A 19,649-nucleotide genomic window follows, 5' to 3' on the forward strand; every position below is an offset into this window, starting at 1 on the left:
ATAAAAGTAGTTAGGGAGACTGTGGGTGGCCTTTGAATGCTGTGTGGAGGGGAATGAACTTGCTAGAGGAAGATTAACAAAATAATCAAAAACCCCTGAGGTCTGAAGCCCCCTACCCAACTCCATTTTGCATTACAAATGACATCATAATAGTGACCAGACACTGTTAGACCTAGTATAAAGAACACTAGACTTAGAGTCAGAAAGCCTGGGTTTGAATCCCAGTCCTGACATCACTAGTGGTGAGACCTTAGTCCAGTCACTTAACTCTCTGAGCCTTCGGCTCCTAATCTGCAAAGAAGAGGTAATAATGATTGGAAGACATTTTGCAAACATTAAGGCACAAGTGAAAGGTGAATTATTGTTTTTATTATTAGAAGAGGTCCTACGTGCCTGGTTGCCACCTGTTGTTAATCCTTCTTAGCTGGCAGATGCTTATTAAAGTGAACGGGGCTCACACCTCCCCCTGGCAGAAATAGCCGTGCTGCCTCTCGGGAAAATCCCCTGCCTGCCAGGCTTTGGAAAATGACCCCAATCTGCTTCAATGCCTTGGGATAAAGGGGCATTAAGAAAATTAAACTGGAGCATGTCCACCGTGGTGAGGGGGTCTGGAAACCATGGCAAATGAGGGCTAACGGAAGGAACCGGGGATGTTTACTGTGAAGAGCTGGGGGAAGGGCAGAACGTGAGCCTGGAAAGGTCTGAAGGCTTGTCCCCTGCGTTTCCCAAGGGCAAAACTGGGAGCCTCGCAGGGGGGAAATTCAAGGGAGAACGTTGGGGGCTCTAGAGAAGAAAGGATTTGACATTTAGAGCTGTCCAACAGACGCCCCTTGAGTTCACTGTTGAGGCTGGCTAGCCGGCTGTCACTGAAGGAAGCAGAGAGAATGTTCCAGCTTTGGATAGGAGAGAAGCTGGAGATCCTCTCGGGGACTTTCCAGTTCTGGGCTTCTGTTGCTGTGGCTGCTAATAATAGTCCTTTACATTCATATTACACTTTTGACTTTGGAAAGGAACTGTGTGTTTTTCAAATGTAAGGATAAAATGAGATAGATTTTTTTTTTACTGCCACATTTTAGTTTAGGGAATTCTAATAAGGAAATGCCTTCTATCAAGGAATAATTGCACCTTCTTCATAATCTTTTATTTGAAAATGCTTATCTTTTATTTTAGAATCAATAATAATTGATTAATTAAATAAGTATTAAATTAAATAAGTAAAAAATAAGTACTAGTTCCAAGGCTGAAGAACAATAAGGGCTAGGCAACTGGAGTTAAGTGACTTGACCAGAGTCATGTAGCTAATAAGTGACTGAGGACAGATTTGAACCTAGGCCATTGCCTGCCTCAATTCACTGAGCCATCTAGCTGTTCCCTTCTTTTTTTTAAATTCAAAGATATTTTCTTTTTAGTTACATGTAATAAGAACTTCATATGTTTTCAAAAATTCTAAGATCCAAACCATCTCCCTTCCTTCCTTCCCTCCCCCAGCTTAAAGATGGTAAACAATTTGATCTTACCCCTTTCTTTATAGTTTTTTAACCGGTAGTCATAGATAGTGATCTGAGGCCAGATTTGAGCCCAGGGTCTCCCATCTCTGGGCCTGGCTCTCAATCCACTGAGCCATCTAGCCATCCCCTTCTTTATAGGCTTTTAACAGATAGTCTTATGGTTGCTTGTGGGCACTAAGAGGCACAATGGTTAAAGTTGGCCTTTTAGTCAGAAGCTCCCACCCTCCCACTCTGACCCGTATTGGCTATGTGGCCCTGGGCAGGTCACTAATTTCTCAGTGCCCCAGGCAACCAGTTCTCAAAGACAATATTTTTGTTGTTCAGTCATTTCAAACCCCATTTGGGATTTTCTTGGCAAAGATACTGGAGTGGCTTGCCATTTCCTTCTGCAGCTCATTTTACAAATTAGGAATTGAGGCAAGTTACAGAGCTAATAAGTGTCTGAAGCCAGATTTGAACTCAGGAAAATGACCCTTCTTGATTCTAAACCCAATGTTCTATCCACTTTGCCACCTAACTGCCCTGAGACTATAAATGTTGCAGAAGAGGTGTGATTGCCTTAGTAGAACAATTTTTTCATCAGAATAACATGTAGCACAAGGTCCAACCCAAAAAGGAAATTTCATTTTATCCTAACAGAATTGAGTGATCTAGGCATTATTCTCCCCACTGAACAGATGAAGACAAAAAGCCCATAAAAGTTAAATATTTCCCCCAAGGGCATGGTATACGAGAGGCAGAACTGGGCCAAGAACCTCCATCTAATCCCTCCCACTCTAGTGCATTAATACTGTACCCATCCTGGCACTTCTGTATTATGTGACCTTGTATCTTCTCTCTAAGTCTCAACTCTTCCTTTTCTGCAAAATAGAGATAATTTCTGACCTGCATACCCACTGTGAAAGTCAAATGAGATAATGGATGCAGAAGTATTCCAGCTTTAAAGTTCTGTAGAAATGTCAGGTGTTGTCACTGAAGCTGTGTAGCACTGGGAGCTGGAGATGTCTGGTTTGTAGTAAGGACATTGCGCCATCTTGGTCCCCTGCCTGCACTCTTCACTGAAGCACCAATATGTGTCCTTCAGTCCCAGAGTCTTGGGTTACAGTGGCACTGAAGCCTTAGGAGAAGACCAGCCGCTTTGAGAATCTATTGATTTCCTGAATCATTGATGAACACCCTGAGCAAAGTAATCCAGGACAGCAGTGAGTGGCAGGTTAATGGCTCCAGGTTGAGATACCCCTTCTCAGCTTTACTGCCTCCTTAAAGACTCCTTGGAGCCCAGACAACCCATGATTGGCTGTAGGTCCATGCCTGCCTTTCCTCTTGAGCTATAATGTGATTAGCCACATGATGCTTTAAGTGGCATTTTCATAAAGAGATGAGCTGGGAAATAACAAAGAGAGAGACATGATTGCCTGGGAGCCAGACTTGACCCTAGAATGGCCCGCAAAGCATACTCTCTAGCACAATCTGGGGAAAGTTTTATCATGACAGGGGCATTAGACAGTTTCCTAGTGCCATTGAAAAGAGAAAAGAGAAAAGAAGGGGGCAGCTGGGTAGCTCAGTGGATTGAAAGTCAGGCCTAGAGATGGGAGATCCTGGGTTCAAATCTGGTCTCAGATACTTCCCAGCTGTGTGACCCTGGGCAAGTCACTTGACCCCCACTGCCTAGCCCTTACCACTCTTCTCACTTGGAGTCAATATGCAATATTGACTCCAAGACAGAAGGTAAAGGTTATAAAAAAGAGAAGAGAAGAGAAGAGAAGAGAAGAGAAGAGAAGAGAAGAGAAGAGAAGAGAAGAGAAGAGAAGAGAAGAGAAGAGAAGAGAAGAGAAGAGAAGAGAAGAGAAGAGAAGAGAAGAGAAGAGAAGAGAAGAGAAGAGAAGAGAAGAGAAGAGAAGAGGCAGAAAAAGGTAGCCTAATGGGTTGACCACATTGTTGTTATTAAGTCATGTCCGACTCTTCATGACCCGTGACTCTTTGTAACCAGCCAATACTGTCCATATGGTTTACTTGGCAAATAGGTGACCCATCCCTAGTAAAACAATGAAGTGAGAAAATTCTTTCTAAGCTTCTATTCCTTCTTAATGTGTCACTGACTCAGTTGGTATCTTCAAACTGGCCCTTGGATATCTCAAGGGCCTTCATTGAGAGACTCCCTGAAGAAGTGCCTTGTGCTGAAAATCTTCCTCTGCCTTCCCACCCCTTCAAAGCTTACTCATCCTGTGTCTCATTATCTTAAAGCTTTACCCTTTTCAGCATCTGTTGACCCCCCAAATATATTTATGACTAATAACCTAAGTTATTAGTGTCCCCTCCCAGGAGAATTTCCATTTTTAATAAAGATTTCCTAAAGATACAATGCCTTAACCCAAGGGAATTGGTGCAAATCTCTAGTGGTCTCATGTCAGGCACCTTGGCAGACTATTGGAAAAACACTTTTGGATGGAGGCAGGAAGACTGAGAAAGTGAGGCCCAATTTCAAGGCAGAAAAAAAAATTGTAGAATGTTAAAAGTCAAAAAAGGACTTTAGAGATTATCTAGTCCAAGCATCTTATTTTACTGGTGAGGAAACTGAAGCTTCTATCTCTTGTCCCTGATATCAGTGCCAGCCCTAGACAAAATTGTGAAATGGCAACTTCCGTCCTAACCTCTTTTCATGCAATTGCCCACCTGCACATGGGACCTGTGGCTGCTAGTTGGCACAATAGATGGAATTCCAGCCTTAAAGTTAGGAAGACCTGAAGTAAAATTCAGCTTCAGACACTGACTAGCTATATTATCCTGGACAAGTCACTTCTCTCAGCCTTAGTTTCCTCATCTGCAAAATGGGGATAATCATAGTACTTATCTCACAGCATAGTTGTGAAAATCAAATGATATCATTTAAAGTGCTTATTAGCACAGTGGCAGGCACATCATAAGTGCTATTTAGGTACTAGTTATCATCTTAATCATTATTATTATGCCCATAAACTTGGTAGCTTAGTAGGGAGGAAGTCTGATTTGTCTATGGTTACACGGCTAGCGAATGACAAAGCCAAATGATTCCAATCTTCTGATTACCAGGGCAGTCATTTTTTTCACTATACCAAGACAGAAATTAAAGGGAAAAAAGAGAATTGGGAAGTGGAGAGGAGAATGGAATTTCAGAATTGTTGACTCAATCCAGTGTTTCTCAACTGTTTAAAACCCCTTCATCTAGCATCAGTCTATCCCCTACTCTTTCCAGGCAAGGTTTGTTCTTAGTGAGGACTAACTTGGAATTCATTCTACTTAACTCTAAATACCATGAGCCCCTTCTAAAAAAAGTCCCAAAGACTGTAATTTCACAACCCTCTTTTCTCAGCCTGGAAGGAGGCAATCAGTGATTTCCATATCCTTCTCTCCTTTGCTTTCCCACAGCTGTTGACTTTCTGGAGAAGATCCTGACCTTCAACCCCATGGACCGATTAACAGCAGAGATGGGCCTGCAGCACCCCTACATGAGCCCATACTCATGCCCAGAGGATGAGCCCATCTCCCAGCAGCCCTTTCGAATTGAAGATGAAATTGACGACATCTTGTTGATGGCGGCCAACCAGAGCCAGCTCTCCACCTGGGACAGGTGCAGTATTGCTGGCTTCCTATGCTGTTATCAAGAGCAGCTGCCCTACTTGATTCTACACTCTCCTTCCTTCCACCCCTCTTGTACCCCCTACTAACTCCAGGTCACTGGAGTCCTTCCTTTTCATTGGTCACATATTCCAGAGCCTTTGGAAGATGGTCTTCAATATATATATATATATATATTTTTTTTTTTCATATAGCCCATGTATATCTCCTCCCCCAGCCTCAGCCTGGCTCATTCTCTTTTCCTGTCTCCCAGACCCTCACAATGAGATGAATAAAGTCCATGGTTCTTCTGCTCTCTCAGCATGTGATTCCTTGCTATGAATGAGTAGACAAGTGACCTTTCTCAAGAGAGCACCTTTCATTACTGTCCTCTCTTGCTGGGGTGAACAGATTGTCCAACAACATTCAACAGATACTTTTTGAACATCTAGAGTGAAAAGAGTCCTGGGTTCTAGTGCTTGCTCTGTCAGTCACTAGCAGTGTGACCTTGGGCAAATTGATTAGCCTCTCTGAGCTTCAGTTCTTTGTTGATTGGGGATCATACCACTTTCCCTACCTGCTTTGCAGGATTGTTATAAGGATGAAATGAGGTCTTGGATGTGGAAGTACCTTGTAAATTACAAAAACAGTACAAATGCAATATGTTTTTTTAAAATTCTTACCTTTTCTCTTAGTATCACTTCTAAGACAAAAGAGGGGTGAGAATTAGACAACTGGGGTTGAGAGACCTGCCCAGGGTCACACACCTAGGAAGGGATTGAGGCCAATTTTGAACCCAGGACTTCCTGTCTCCAGGTCTGAGGTTGGATGCAAGGGTGCTGGAGACAACTGAGGCTGGCTCTGAGAGCCAATTGTTGAATTTTTAGCATGAGCATTTAGAACCTCAGAAAAACTGGTAAATGCTAGAAAACGGAATTTATTGATTGTCTAGTTGACTTAAGAAAGTGATAAAGAAATGGTTAGTAATGCAGATGAAATGTGAAAGTGTGCCACTGTTAAACATTTTCCTGTACATTCCTGGTTGCATATGACAAGTCCTGTTGTGAGTGATGCAAATGACCAGAGCTGGTTTGGGGAAGAGGAGGAGGAGAGTGGGCTCTCCCACAGTGGGCTGAGGTTGTCAGGAAAGACTTCCCAGAAGCAGCAGAACCTGAGCTAGATTTGGAAACATATGTGGAATTGAACAGGGAGCAAGAGAAGGCGGGAGACTTTTCAGAAGGGGGAGAACAATTTGAGCAGAGGCACTTGATCTTGAAGGTGGATCTATCCCTCGGCTTCTGTATGTCAGAGGGCAGGGGTGTTTGCACATGGCTTGAAGTCAACAGGGCTGCATTAAATCCTGGCTCTGATGCCTGCTAATTGGTATGGCCTAAACAAGTCATCTAACCTTCTGAGTCTCAGAGGCTCCTAGGGATAAAAATACATGATCTCTCTTGCAGGGCTCTAATAAGAAAAGTGTTTTGCAAACCCTAAAGCATACTATAAACACAAAGTAATTTGAATTTGCAGCTCTACTAAGCATGGGGAAGTCTATTGCTTTTATTCATGCACAGTTTTCTGCTTTTAAGAGAGGGATCTTAGGAAGTGTTTGTATTAGGAACTACAAGTCCTTGGAATTAGCTTTGCTAAGTGCTCCCTGCAAGGAAACTGACATAGGATCTAATGGAATGGATCAATGGTTAGCTTAGTGAGCTGCACCACCAAGCTAATGCCACCATGACTGCCAGTTAAATCCGCTGATTAGCTACTCAGCTAAGTTCTGTTCAATGACCCAAATGACACCCCATTCCAACCAATCATATAAATTCCTGCCATTGATTCCAAGGGAAAGTAGATGGAAGAGAGCAGAGGGCTCAGACCAGATGTATCCTCCCTCTTGGAGGAGCCTTAGTAAGTAATTAGCTCTCCAGGCTAGAGTCCTACTCATATAGATTTATTAAATGAGCTTCATCCTTCCAATATGAGATTAGATTGCTTTTTTTTAACCTTTACCCTCCATCTTAGAATCAGTACCAAGTTGGTTCTAAGACAGAAGAACCATAAGGACTAGGCAATTAGGATTAAGTGATTTGCCCAGAATCACCCAACAAGAAGTATCTGTGGTCATATTTGAACCCAGAACCTCCTGCCTCTAGGCCTGGCTCTCTATCCACTGAGTTAGTTACCTATCTACCCCAGGACTAGACTACTTTGGAGGATTCTTCCAACGCAAAGATTTTAGTATCCTCAGAATTTCCCTCTAACCTGATTCAAACTGTATCTATACTTGACAGTGGGTAGTGAGAATGAATAAAGCTGTTACTCATTCACAGGACTGGCTTTACCAACAGGTAAAAGTAGTAAATTCTTGATAATCTGAGGACCACCATGCAGGGCCCCCTTTTAATGGAGAAAAGGAGAATATATCTTCAGGACCTTTCTCCAGGATTGCTGACAGCTAGCTAAAAGCAAGATGGGATGCCTGGGAACAGAACCCATGGTGAAATGAAACAAGAAGGAACTTTTTTTTAAACCCTTACCTTCCATCTTGGAGTCAATACTGTCAGATAGTCAGACAGAGCACAGATTCCCCCAGACTGCAAGCAAAAGACTCAAATTCTAGATCTGACTCTTTGGTAATTACTACATAGCCTTGGACAAGTTCCTTAATCTCTCTGGGTCCCAGTTGCTCCATCTGAAAAATAGTAATATGACCAATTTCTATTTTCTCCATCCCTGTGGTGAAAGGATAAAAGATACCTTGATCATAATAGTGCTTTTATCTCCTCAAAGATCCAATGCTCCTTAAACCTACTCATTTGTTTTTCTTCAATAGTCTGTATGCCAAAACAGCAGGGAAGGTTGCCAATGACCAGCAACAGATAACTACAAAATTTAAAAGGAGGCAAAATTCATCTTTGGCACCTCCCTATCACCTTTTTTGTCCCCCTCATCCACTACCTACATCCCCTCTTGTTTGCTCAGGAAATGCCTAATACTCTCATGCTCATCTCTTCACATCCAAATCCCTCCACTGCCATATTCACCTCCTCTTTCCTCAAGCAGGTCCTCTCCTAAAACATCCATTGTTAGAAGATAACCTCTTCCTTCCCATTCTTCTAATGAACAATGCTATACTAATTAGCAGAACAGATCTCCTTCTGATTATTTGATTAAAGTCTATTCAGACCAGGGTACACATGATTGATTGAGAGGACACCGATGTGATATAGAATCCTAGATTCAGCCTTCAGAGACCCAGTCCTCATATTGACTGGGTGACCCCTGGCTTAAGACCCCTTTGGGTCTTAGTTTCTTCATGTATAAGATAGAGCCAACAAAGCTTGGGCTACCACCTCACAGGATTGCTGTGAGGGCAGAATCAAAAAAATGAAATGTAAAGGTGCCTTGTAAATCCTATAGTATTATATCATACCAAATTACAAATACCTTTTAATCAGTGGGCTAGAATGGAATGAACTCTAGAGTCAGAGGACCTGTATTCAAATCCTATTTCTGTTGCTTACTACCTAAGTGACCTTGGTCAACTCACAATCTTCCTGGGTTTCAATTTTCTCATTTGTAATATGAGGAAGTTGAACGACACGATCTTTGCAATCTCTATATCTTAGTCTGGAAAGTTTTAACTCTCTCTCTTTATCACTCATAAGTGGTTTCAGTGTTGAGAAGGCTGTTCAATTCAATGAATCTCTCTAACTGTCCAATGTGAGGAATCAGAGATTTTTGAGCAAAGAAACTTTCCTCAGGGTCCTTGGCTACTTCAAACTCCCAGTTTACATGCATGAGAGCACATGTGCACACACATCACCCATCAAAATAAGAGGAGACAACTTGGCATCCTTCTGCTCATAAGATGTCAACTCTTCCCTTCGTTAGAGAAATCCCGTCGTTGATGACAGTGATATTTCCAAGGTTGAGCAAACTTGAGTCTTAGAGCACACAGTTTTTTCCTTAGTCATTCTTTTGTTCCAGACTCCTGGGTCTTCAAGTTCTGTCCTTCAAAGTCTGAACCTAGGAAGGCTGTCCTATTTAGGCCTTGGTCTTGGGAGCTGAGAATAATAAAATTCCCATAGGAACTTCTATATGATTTCCAAAGAGGAATGGAAATGAGAGTCATGGCATATGCCAGAATACATTTGAGCCTTCTTGAGAAAAACTTGGTGCTCCTGAGGTCATCCAGCCTTGCAAGAGTGTGGGGTGGTGGAGGGCACACTAGCCTGGGAGCTAGGAGACCTGGGTTTTAGTCCCAACCCAGCCACTAATTAATTGGCCATGTGACCCTGAGTAAGGAATGCCACTTTCTGTACCTCAGTTTCCTCATCTGCAAAATGAAGGATTTGAATTTAGTCATCTCTAGGAGGCCTCTTATCTCTGTCATTTCTGATTTTATAAGTACTTGTCTGCTAAATCCTGGGAGGGGAGAGAGGCAGGGACTTCTGGCTGTTCAGGGATTAAAAATAGAAGCAGATGTACTGGCAGCTAAAACTCCACAAGGAAGTAAGGACAAGGGACCCAAGTGGATGTCCTGCTACATTTGGGGAACTGACAACTGGTTGCATGAGTGAAAGACAATTAAATTGTCCTTTCGAATCATTTGACAGATGATGATACAGGGTAGGGGGGTTCCAAGGGAAGGCTGTGACTATCTCTTTTTGTTAAACAGATTATGTTTGGAGAGATATTTTGTTGTTCCTGTTGAAACCCCTTCCTGTGCTTCAGAGTGATTCTTCTGGGACTGAATGATTCATAAATCATGTGCAAAGCTTAGGTTAATTAAGAAGCTGTGCCTCCAGCTGCACCCCGTCTTTCACCTTTGAGTCAGTGACCTCCACAGTACTGCAGGCACAGAGCTCTCAGAGAGACTCTTCGAGTCATATAGCAATAAGTTAAATGGTGCTCATTTTCTTAAACCCTTACCTTCTGCCTTAGAATTAATGCTAAGTATCAGTTCCGAGGCAGAAGAGCAATAAGGGCTAGACAATTGGGGTGAAGTGACTTGCCCAGGGTCACACAGCTAGGAAAGGTCTGAGGTCAAATTCAAACCCAGGACCTTGGGTCTCCAGGTCTTGCCCTCTATCCACTGAGATACTTAGCTGCCCCTTACAGTTGTTTCAAAGTGCACACTCACTATGTTCCCATCAAAATTCTAAATGCTAGATATACAAATACAAAAAGCAAGCCAGTTCCTCCTCTCAAAAGAACTTTCGCTCTTACATTCTTATAAAAGAGGGTTAGTTTGGTTTGATCAGGGCATTTACAGGGATGGTGAGTGGAAGCACCGGGCAATCAATTTAGGTGGACTTTCCAGGAGTCACATTATTGATTTGATTACTGTATCCAGAACCAGAGATAGAAAGAAGGGGGCGGGGGTAGCTGAAATGTGGTGTGGTCGTCCCGGCATGACTGCAAAGCAGGCAGTAAAGAACCAGCAGATCAGAGGCTGAGGGTGGAACAGCAGCTGCTGGACACTGGAAGACTCATTAGAGATGATCTTGTCCATTCCTCCCATTTTACAAATTAAGAAACTGGCACTCAGAGTAGGAGAGTAATGCCCACACCAAATGGAAGAACCAGACTAGATCCCCATCCCCTGACGCCAAACCCAGCTGTTTTTTCCCAGGCGTTTGTGGTTGGTTCTTCAGGAGTGGCCATAGACAAAATAGTTATGGCCATAAAGTTTTCCCCTTCCCAACCGCTGGATGTGCTATCTCTCCCCTCCTGAAATATCCTCCCTTCTCATCTCCACCTCTCAGAATTCCAGCACCTAGGACAGTGCCTTGAATTAGGAAATGTTTGTTGAATTGCAGGCATTTCTTTAATTCCGCTCTTCTGGGAAGACCTCCCAATTTAGTGCTCTCCCCTGCATTTCACTTTGTACTATACCTATCTGAGTGAATTGTGTACCCCAATCTCTCCAATAGAAGGTAAGCTCCTGGAGGGCAGGATTTTTTTTCTTCCCAGGCCCTAGCAGGGACCTTTCACATAGTAGGCATTAAATAAATATTCATTGAATGGTGGCCCCCTCTCCTCTCCTTCCAGGACATCTCCCCTTTCAGCAGCATCCAGGTACCTTGGGCTCTCCTGTTGCTTCATCTCTTATATCCCTAAGAAACTGATGCCTGCTATGGAGTTTATATGGAATGTATTGCCTGCTGTATTTTTAAAGAGGTCCCCTGGGTGGGAACAATGCTTAACCCAAAGGAAACAGTCACTAAAGATGGAGTGAAGGCAGGAGAGGGGTCTTCCTGGTAGCTCTCATCATCCCCTACGGAGAACATTATGCCCCTCCTGTCCTTACGTATTTTTCACAGATACATTTCCTGTCCTGTTCACTTACCAGCTGTCTTCATTGTACTCCTCCAAGGAATGTGCACCCAGCAGGAACTCAGGTAGTACTGTCTGCCTGCGTTTTCCTGCCATTCAACAGTCCTATCTTTCCTGGACTTTAGAGAAGCCATAAAAACTATTAAAGCAATGGAAAATGCAGGGGGTAGGAGTGGTAGGAGACTACACACTGAGCCAAAAGTCAGGAGATCTGCATTTTAGTCTCGGCTGTGTCACTGGCAACTTGTGTGAATTTAGGCATGGCACACTGAGACATAGTATGGCATAGTGACATGAATGTTAGACCTAACTACACTCCAAAAGACCTGAGTTCAAATCCTACCTTGGATGCTTACAGGATCCTTAGCAAATTTCTTAAATTCTCCTGAGGCCTCAGTTTTCCTTATCTGTAAAATGAGGGGATTAGACTTGATGATTTATAAGTCCCTTCCAACTCTAAATCTATTAGCCTCTGAACTAGCCTCAGTTTCCCTGTCTATAAAACGAAAGCAATCAGGTCTCTTTCAGTTCCAACATCCTGTGATTTTGATTTTGGAAGATATTACCAGAGAACCATACAAAGTGATGTATTTATAAATAAATGTCTGATGGTATAGTGTAGATAGCCCATAAAGGAGTTTGAAGGGAGAGCTCAGCAACACTTGATGGCATTTTTCTCTCTTGCAACAATCCCACCTGATCCTTAGCTTCCTATTTCATCCTCTGTCTGTCTTCTCTTAGGTACCCAGTCAGTCTATCCTCTGATCTGGAATGGAAACAGGACAGATACCTCGACACAAGTGAGGTACAGCGGGATCCCCGTGCAGGCTCAGAGTCAATAGTGGAAGAGGTCCAGGTGGACCCACGAAAATATTCCCAGAGTAGCTCTGAGCGATTCCTGGAGCAATCTCACTCATCCATGGACCGAGTATTTGACTCTGACTATGGGCGGTCCTGTGACTACAAGGTGGGATCACCATCCTACCTGGATAAGTTACTGTGGAGGGACAACAAACCCCATCACTACTCAGAGCCTAAACTCATCTTAGACCTGTCCCATTGGAAGAAGACAGCCATCGCTCCCACCACTGAGCTCTCCCTAGAGGAGGAGCCCTCCAACCTCTTCCTGGAGATTGCACAATGGGTGAAGAGTACACAGAGTGGTCTTGAGTGCCCCAGCCCACTCCCTGAGATCCAGGAACGAAGCCTGCCCTCCTCACCCCAACACCACAAGGAACCCAAGGAGGGGAACAATGGGACTGATCCCCAATTTGACTTGGATGTCTTCATTTCCAGAGCACTGAAACTCTGTACCAAGCCAGAGGACCTGCCAGATAACAAACTCAGTGAAATCAATGGGGCATGTATCTCAGAGCACCCCAGTGACATCGTACAGACTGAACCCTATCCAAAGGAGAGGTGGTGAAGCTGAGTAGTTTGCTCTTCATGAATTTCCCCTTTCTTCTCAGCTGGCTGGCCACAGTCTTGTGGCACTGCAGACCCAGGCCAAAGGGAAAAAACAGGTCACCCTGGTTCCTGGCATGTCAGTCCTTTGCAACAGAGGGTGGATAGCCTACCCCATACCTTTTAATCAAAGACAAACAGCTCCCAGCCTCCTTTCTGATGCCTTAGGGTTCATGAGACCCTTGAAGGAATCAGGAAACACAAGTAAAATATTGAATCTATTAAACTGCCTTAATGATCGCGCCTTTTAACCTCTGGAATGTTTTGAATTTAAGTCTAAGGTAATAAGCCTTTTGTACAGAACACCAGGCTGATCAGTTTATGAACATATTCTTGGGGGTGGGGGCTTTGGGAGAAGGAAAATGGGAGTAGCCATGGGAAGAAGGAAGCTTCCCAAAGAGGAACAGGTCCTCTCTTTTTAATAAGGGTTACACTCCACAAACTCAAAGAATGTCAGAGCCAAAAGGGACATTTGAAATCATCTAGTTCAACCCCTTCCTTTGACAGATCAGGAAACTGAGGTCCAGAGAAGGAAGGTGACTTCCCAAGGGTTACAGAGCAAGTTCGAGGCAAAGCAGTAGTAAAACTTGGGTCTCCTGACTCCCAGACTTGCCCTCCATTCCATCTCCTTTGTCATGGAAATGCTTTCTCTTCGAAATCTAAGGGAAGCCAAAGTCCAAGGAAGGGCTTCCTCCTTGAACCAGAAGTTGGAGGGCTCTCTTAAATAGTCAAGAACAGTCATCTCCTCCCCCTGGGGCCAGACACCAAAGCCTCTTGGGCTTCAGATCCAGGCAACCTGGAGGGTCACTGGGTTAAAACAACAACAACAACAACAACAATCACCCACAGCCAAGTGGCTCATTTAATAAAGAATCCATAAGACAGGGAACTAGGCAGAAGCCATTGAGTTATTCCTGAGTGCTTCTTCAACCTCAAGTATAGTCACTGATGGATGCCCCTGGGGCCAGATTCTGCATTCTTTACACACACACACACACACACACACACACACATACACCACAGCCCTATGCAAAAGTGGAAGAGGCAGGCAAGTATGGGGTATGGTGTGAACAAGAAGGGGCATCAAAAACCTCTTGCCCCATCCCTAGGTCTCTCTCCCTCTGGCCCATAGTGGGCCCAATACCCCACTGTAACCATTATTCCCTTGGTTTGAAGACCTCCTTTTAAAATGCAAACCTGTTACCAAGAAAGGTAACCCAATAAGCTGTATTCCTCCATGAACACCTCCGCCGGAATTAGTTCATGGAACTAGCTGAGCAGAGGGCAAGATCTTGGAGGGAGTAGTGTGCCGGACAAGCACCCCTTCTAATAGTGGGTCAAGAGAGGTACGGAGTACCGGGGCACTGCCCAAGAGGGACAACACAACTGGAACCCTACGCAGCCAGTGGACACTGGTATGGAAGTACCCAGAAGGATGATTGTAATGACCCTTCAAGATTTTGCTTGGGTTTCTGTGTACTGGGTACCTTGTAGCTATTTATGTGTGTGAGAGCACATGCACACACACACACACACACACACACACACACACACACACAGTTGGTGTGTTCAATTGTGACCCTCTGAGGGTGCAGGTCCTTGCCTTACTACCTTGGCCCTCAGCCTACCTTCACCCACAGACTCGGGTGGCAGCCTTGTTGTCCAATCAGCTGGCACTTGGCATTCCAGCCTCGTCCCCTTCTAGCGAAAGCTTTCAGGGGAAGCTAGAAAACAGGTAAACAGATGATCAGACGCTAGGATTTGAAAGTAGCCTTGGGGTTCACCTATACCTCTGAGCACCTTAAATGATTAACCTGTTAATGATCATTTGTACATGGAAACAAACAATACATTATAGGCTTATATTTTAAAAATGAATTCTTCAAGCTGACCAAAACTTTTTTAATGGAGAATGTGTAAATAGAAACTGTTCAAGAAATGAAACTTTATCCACCCACTCACTGTGCCATCTTGTCCTATGGTGGGGAAAGGGGGGGAAGGAGGAAATTACTCTTTTGGTAAAGGAAGAAAGCTGCTGTTCTTGACCCTGTGGTCCATATATCACTGTTATACCAGAGTAATTGTTATTATACCCATGTAAAAAAATCTACTAAATGCTATTAAACACTATGATGAGATGTGTTTTGCCAACAATCTGAATGATAACTGGACAGAACTCACAAGCCTTGGTCTCTGCCCTACCAATGATGCCAGCCATAAGAGAAGATGAATTTCCACAGAGATCTATAGCAGGAAGGTGGTGACAAAAATCAATTCATTCTTCCTGGGTTCTTATACTATTGATCTCTTCACAAGAAGTGTCAGATCCATAGCTAGACATTTTTGAGGCTTGGACAATTGGCATGAAACATGAACTCAATTCATTTGGGGAGAAGGCAGTATTGGCAAAGGCCTCAAGACCACTTCTAGACTAGGGAAGATCTCTCCAGGGAGGAGACTACCAGTGGATTATAGGTAGGAGTATGTTGGGAAAAGGGAACCTATTTAAGATCCAAAGACTGGGAAGAGAAAATTGTCCTTTAGAGCTGCCCATTTCAATGAATTATACTTGCTATCCAGGGACTAGACCCAGTTGTTTGATGATCTGAAAGTGCCATCAGGGCCCCCTCTAAATTCCATAACCCTGTAACAGTCTTTTTGCCCAGATTTTAGCTCTGGAAATTGTTACAAATATTTAGTGTAGGGAGAGAAGGAGATCACACTTTGTCCACCTTTCCAAGAATGTCTCTGACTAGCTGAGCTAGTGACCAAGCATCAGGCCCACAAAGAATAGTTTAATCAGCCTGATGTCAGCTTAGCATTGAGGTGTTATCATGCCAATCCTAGAGGATGCTAGATATGTTTCCTTTCACACATGCCATAGTAACTTTACACAAGAAAGAAGTCTTGAGCAACTCTGAGTATGTCAAGGGCTTTCCTCCACTGGAGATAGGACTGTGATCCTCAGACTTCTTCTAAGCAGCTTCCTAACCACCTGAGAGTAACTGGAGGCAAGGAGGGGAAAAGAACTTCCTTCTACAGCCCAGGTGTCCCGCAATGGGTCAGTATGACTACTGAGCCAGTCATTACTTAAGACACTCTTCTGCCCTGCCTCCTCCTTCCACAAAAAAAAAAAACAACAACTAACACACAGACAAAACAAAAACACTTTTTCCTACCAGTGACAACCTGAATATACTATTTTTTCCTTAGAGTAAAGATTATTAATATGTTTTCTCTGTACTGGGAGGGATAACAGCCTAAGCCATACTGAATCCAACATGAAAACATGAAACAAGCACCCATTACATACAACCACTGTCCTAGATCCTGGGGAAGATATGAAGTTCCTACATCACAGAGTCCATGCCCTAGTAGAATTTATAGTCCAGTGGGATATAGGAGGGATATATGTATTCGATTTTTTTAAAGATCTAAGAAGGTATATCTCTCCAGAGAATTGGGAAAGGCTTCCTGATGGAGTTGGCATTTAAGCCAGATTGTCTTCTTTTTTTTTTTTAACCCTTACCTGCCATCTTAGAATTGATACTCTGTACTGGTTCCACAGCAGAAGAGTGGTACAGACTAGACAATGAGGGATTAAGAAATTTGACCAGAGTCACACATCTAGGAAGTGTCTAAGGACAGATTTGAACCCAAGACCTCCCATTTCTAGACCTGGCTCTTAATCCACTAAGCTGCCCCCTTGGGCAGAGTTTTAAAGAAAATGTTGAAAGATAAAGGAAAGGGAAGAGAGTATTAAAGGCCCAGGGAGCAAAGTGAGTAAAGTAATTGAGGGATAATTTAGGGGCAGTTCAGGAGGCAGCAGTTTACAGATGAGAGTCATAAGAGAAATAACAGCCTTCTCTCAAAATGAAATCACTTCCCATGCCCACATTGGTGGGAGAAGTTACAGGTACCTGCTGTGTGACTCAACCCCAATTGCTTATCCCAACCCTCTTTTCTGTCTTAGAATTGCTACTAGGTAAGACAGAAGGTAAGAGTTTAAAAAGAAAACAATAAATCATTCTATTAATGTCAGAGGTTAGTAGTCATAGTAATGCCTACTTGTGAGATGAGTATCTACCAAACCATAAAATGGTCCACATTGGACCTTGATTAACCAAGAGATGCTTCTGCATAACAAGGAGACAGTTTTTCACCTCTAGTTGAGTTGACTCCACTAATCTTACATGACTGCTTTGATTGATCATCCAGAAATATAGTCTTTTCCAAATAGTCCATTTTTTACTCCACTCTAGAGTTCCCATGTCTTAATGGGAACTAAAGTTCCAGTCTGTCTATGTCACTCCCTTACTCAATCAACTCCACACTGTACTCTACCATCCAGCTAACTAGCCACCTTCTTATTCCTCATAGTTGACACTATCACTTCCTGTGTCTATGCTTGTGACACATTTCCTTCTCACCTCTGCATCTTAGACCCCTTGATTCCTTCAAAATTCTGTTCAAGCACTACCTTTTACAAAAAAACTCTCCTGACATCCAAAGCTATTAGTGCCTTCACTCTACAAAATTTACCTTGAATTTATTTTGTACTCTTTGAAATTATAGGTCCCTTTCCTAGCTTTATCCATATATTTTGTACCTGCCTGTTTGAATAAGATGTTGTCTTCTCCTTAGAGAATGGAAGTCCTCAGGGGCAAGAATTATTTCATTTTTGTTTCTGTATGCCCAGAGTCTAGCACAAAGTAGGCATAATAAAGACTTATCAAGTCTGTCTTGACTTTCAACAGAAGGGTGATGAAGACTGAGCCCAGGGCTCAGGCTTAGGTCTATTCAAATCTCACCTGACTGTAGCCCTTCACAAATTCAGGAGCAAAATCTGCTCTTTCAGCCAAGTGGCTCCATTTCCTTCCTGCAGTAGGAAACATTCATCCTGGTTGATGTGTGTGATCTGACAGAAGTCCAAATCATCAAGATCTTCAACAAAGCCACACTAGAAGTGATTCTGAAATCTAAGATAGTATCTCTTGAAGTGACAGAGAAAGTCTCAGAGCAATAGAACTGGAATATGTGAGAGGCTACCCTGGTGAGGACCTGAACCCCTACCATATACTGTAGATCATCAGTGATGCTAGTTCTCTCCTGCTCTGCTGCTTGAATTCAGTGGACACTGTTCTGCAAAAATCAACTGCAAGGGCACCTAGGTGACTCAGTGGATAGAGAGTCAGGACTAGAGACAGGTCTTAGATCAAATCTGGCCTCAGACACTTCCTAGCTAGGTGACTCTGGGCAAGTCACTTACACCCCCTCCCCCATTGCCTAGTCCTTATCACACTTCTGCCTTGGAACAGATACTAAAATCAATTATAAGACAGAATGTAAAGATTTTTTTTTAAATCAACTGCATCTCTATAGTAGCCTTGTCCTAGATCTTCCCAGGTAAATAAGTGATCAACACATTTTTAGCATCTCCCTGGATGGCACAGAACAGAAGCTATTGATTTCTACCACCAAAAGGTTCTAAGTTCCAAAAGTGCCTAGTTGCTACCCCGTATAATTCCCTACATACACATGTTTTAATTCTACCTCAACTCTCTCCAATGACACTCTATATTTTCATATGGATTATATCTCTCCTCCCTTTATCAGCCCAACTCTATCAAAAAGTCATCTACAAACTCTAACAATTACTGAATGGAAATAGAATATACATAAATCTCTGCTGATCATGGACTCTTTGCAAAAACCATTCTTGTCTTGGTTTTTTAAAACCCCATAAACAAATGTAGAAAAGCAGAATTGTCATACACATCTTTTATTTACCACAATACAATAAAAATTATATTAAGCAAAGAGATGCTGGGAAAAGTATTAAACATTAACTAGAAACCAAATGATTTAGTCCTAAAGAATTGATGGTTCAAATAACAAATCAGAGTAATGATAGGAAATTTCATTAAAGATAATGACAACAATAAGACAAAATATCAAAAATTTTGGAACTAAGCCAAATCTGTCTTTAGGGGGAAAAGATTTATCATCAAATATTCTTATTCACATACACACACACAAAGAAAAATAAGAAATGAAGTAGCAATGCAATTAAAAATACTAGAAAATGAACATATTTTAAAATTTTTAATTAGATGCCAAAATAGATAGATAGATATAGATATAAACACTAGGAGTTGGTTTTTTAACAAAAACAAACCAAAAAATAGATAAATCATTGGCCAATATGATTAGAAAGAAGAAAGAAGAAAATTGAATTACCAATAGCAAAAAGGAAAAAGGAAAATTCACTACTATTGAAGAAATAAAGGATATTATTGCAGACTTTTTCCTAATTATATTCTAATAAAGCCAACAATTTAAATAAAATTAATCAATCTTTACAAAAATATTCAAATTGACAAAGCAAGAATTAGATTAAGTAGTCTAATTTGAGAGGGAAAAGTTGAGCAAGCTGCAAATGAACTTTTTTTCAGAAAAAAATTCAAACTAAGACCAGATGGATTCACAAGTGAATTCTATCAAACATTCAAAGAACATACATGCGCTATATAAATAAAAATATTTTAAAATACAGTGCTATGTAAACATTTGAAAAAATAGCAAAAGAGGAATCTTGTGAAATCTCTTCTATGACACAAATATGATCTTGAAACATAAACCAGGTAGAGTCAAAGAAAACTACGGATCAATTTCTCTAATTATTCTCTAATAGATGCAAACATTCTAAACTAAATATTATCAAGGAGGATAAAATAA

At 42.3% G+C, this 19,649-nt stretch overlaps 1 protein-coding gene across 3 annotated transcripts in view; it reads left to right on the forward strand.

Moving 5' to 3' along the window:
- MAPK4 (mitogen-activated protein kinase 4) overlaps positions 1–15,062 on the forward strand; it is a 226,663-nt gene extending 211,601 nt beyond the window's left edge. For all 3 annotated transcript variants that reach the window (XM_056824424.1, XM_016431393.2, XM_001365431.4), the window contains 2 exons: positions 4,914–5,115; positions 12,189–15,062. In XM_056824424.1, coding sequence (XP_056680402.1) covers positions 4,914–5,115; positions 12,189–12,873 — 887 coding nt within the window. In that variant the 3' untranslated portion in view covers positions 12,874–15,062. The remainder of the gene's footprint in view (positions 1–4,913; positions 5,116–12,188) is intronic.
- Positions 15,063–19,649: the final 4,587 nt, after the last annotated feature.

Source organism: Monodelphis domestica, chromosome 3 (genome assembly GCF_027887165.1).
Source record: "Monodelphis domestica isolate mMonDom1 chromosome 3, mMonDom1.pri, whole genome shotgun sequence".
NCBI classification, from domain to species: domain Eukaryota; kingdom Metazoa; phylum Chordata; class Mammalia; order Didelphimorphia; family Didelphidae; genus Monodelphis; species Monodelphis domestica.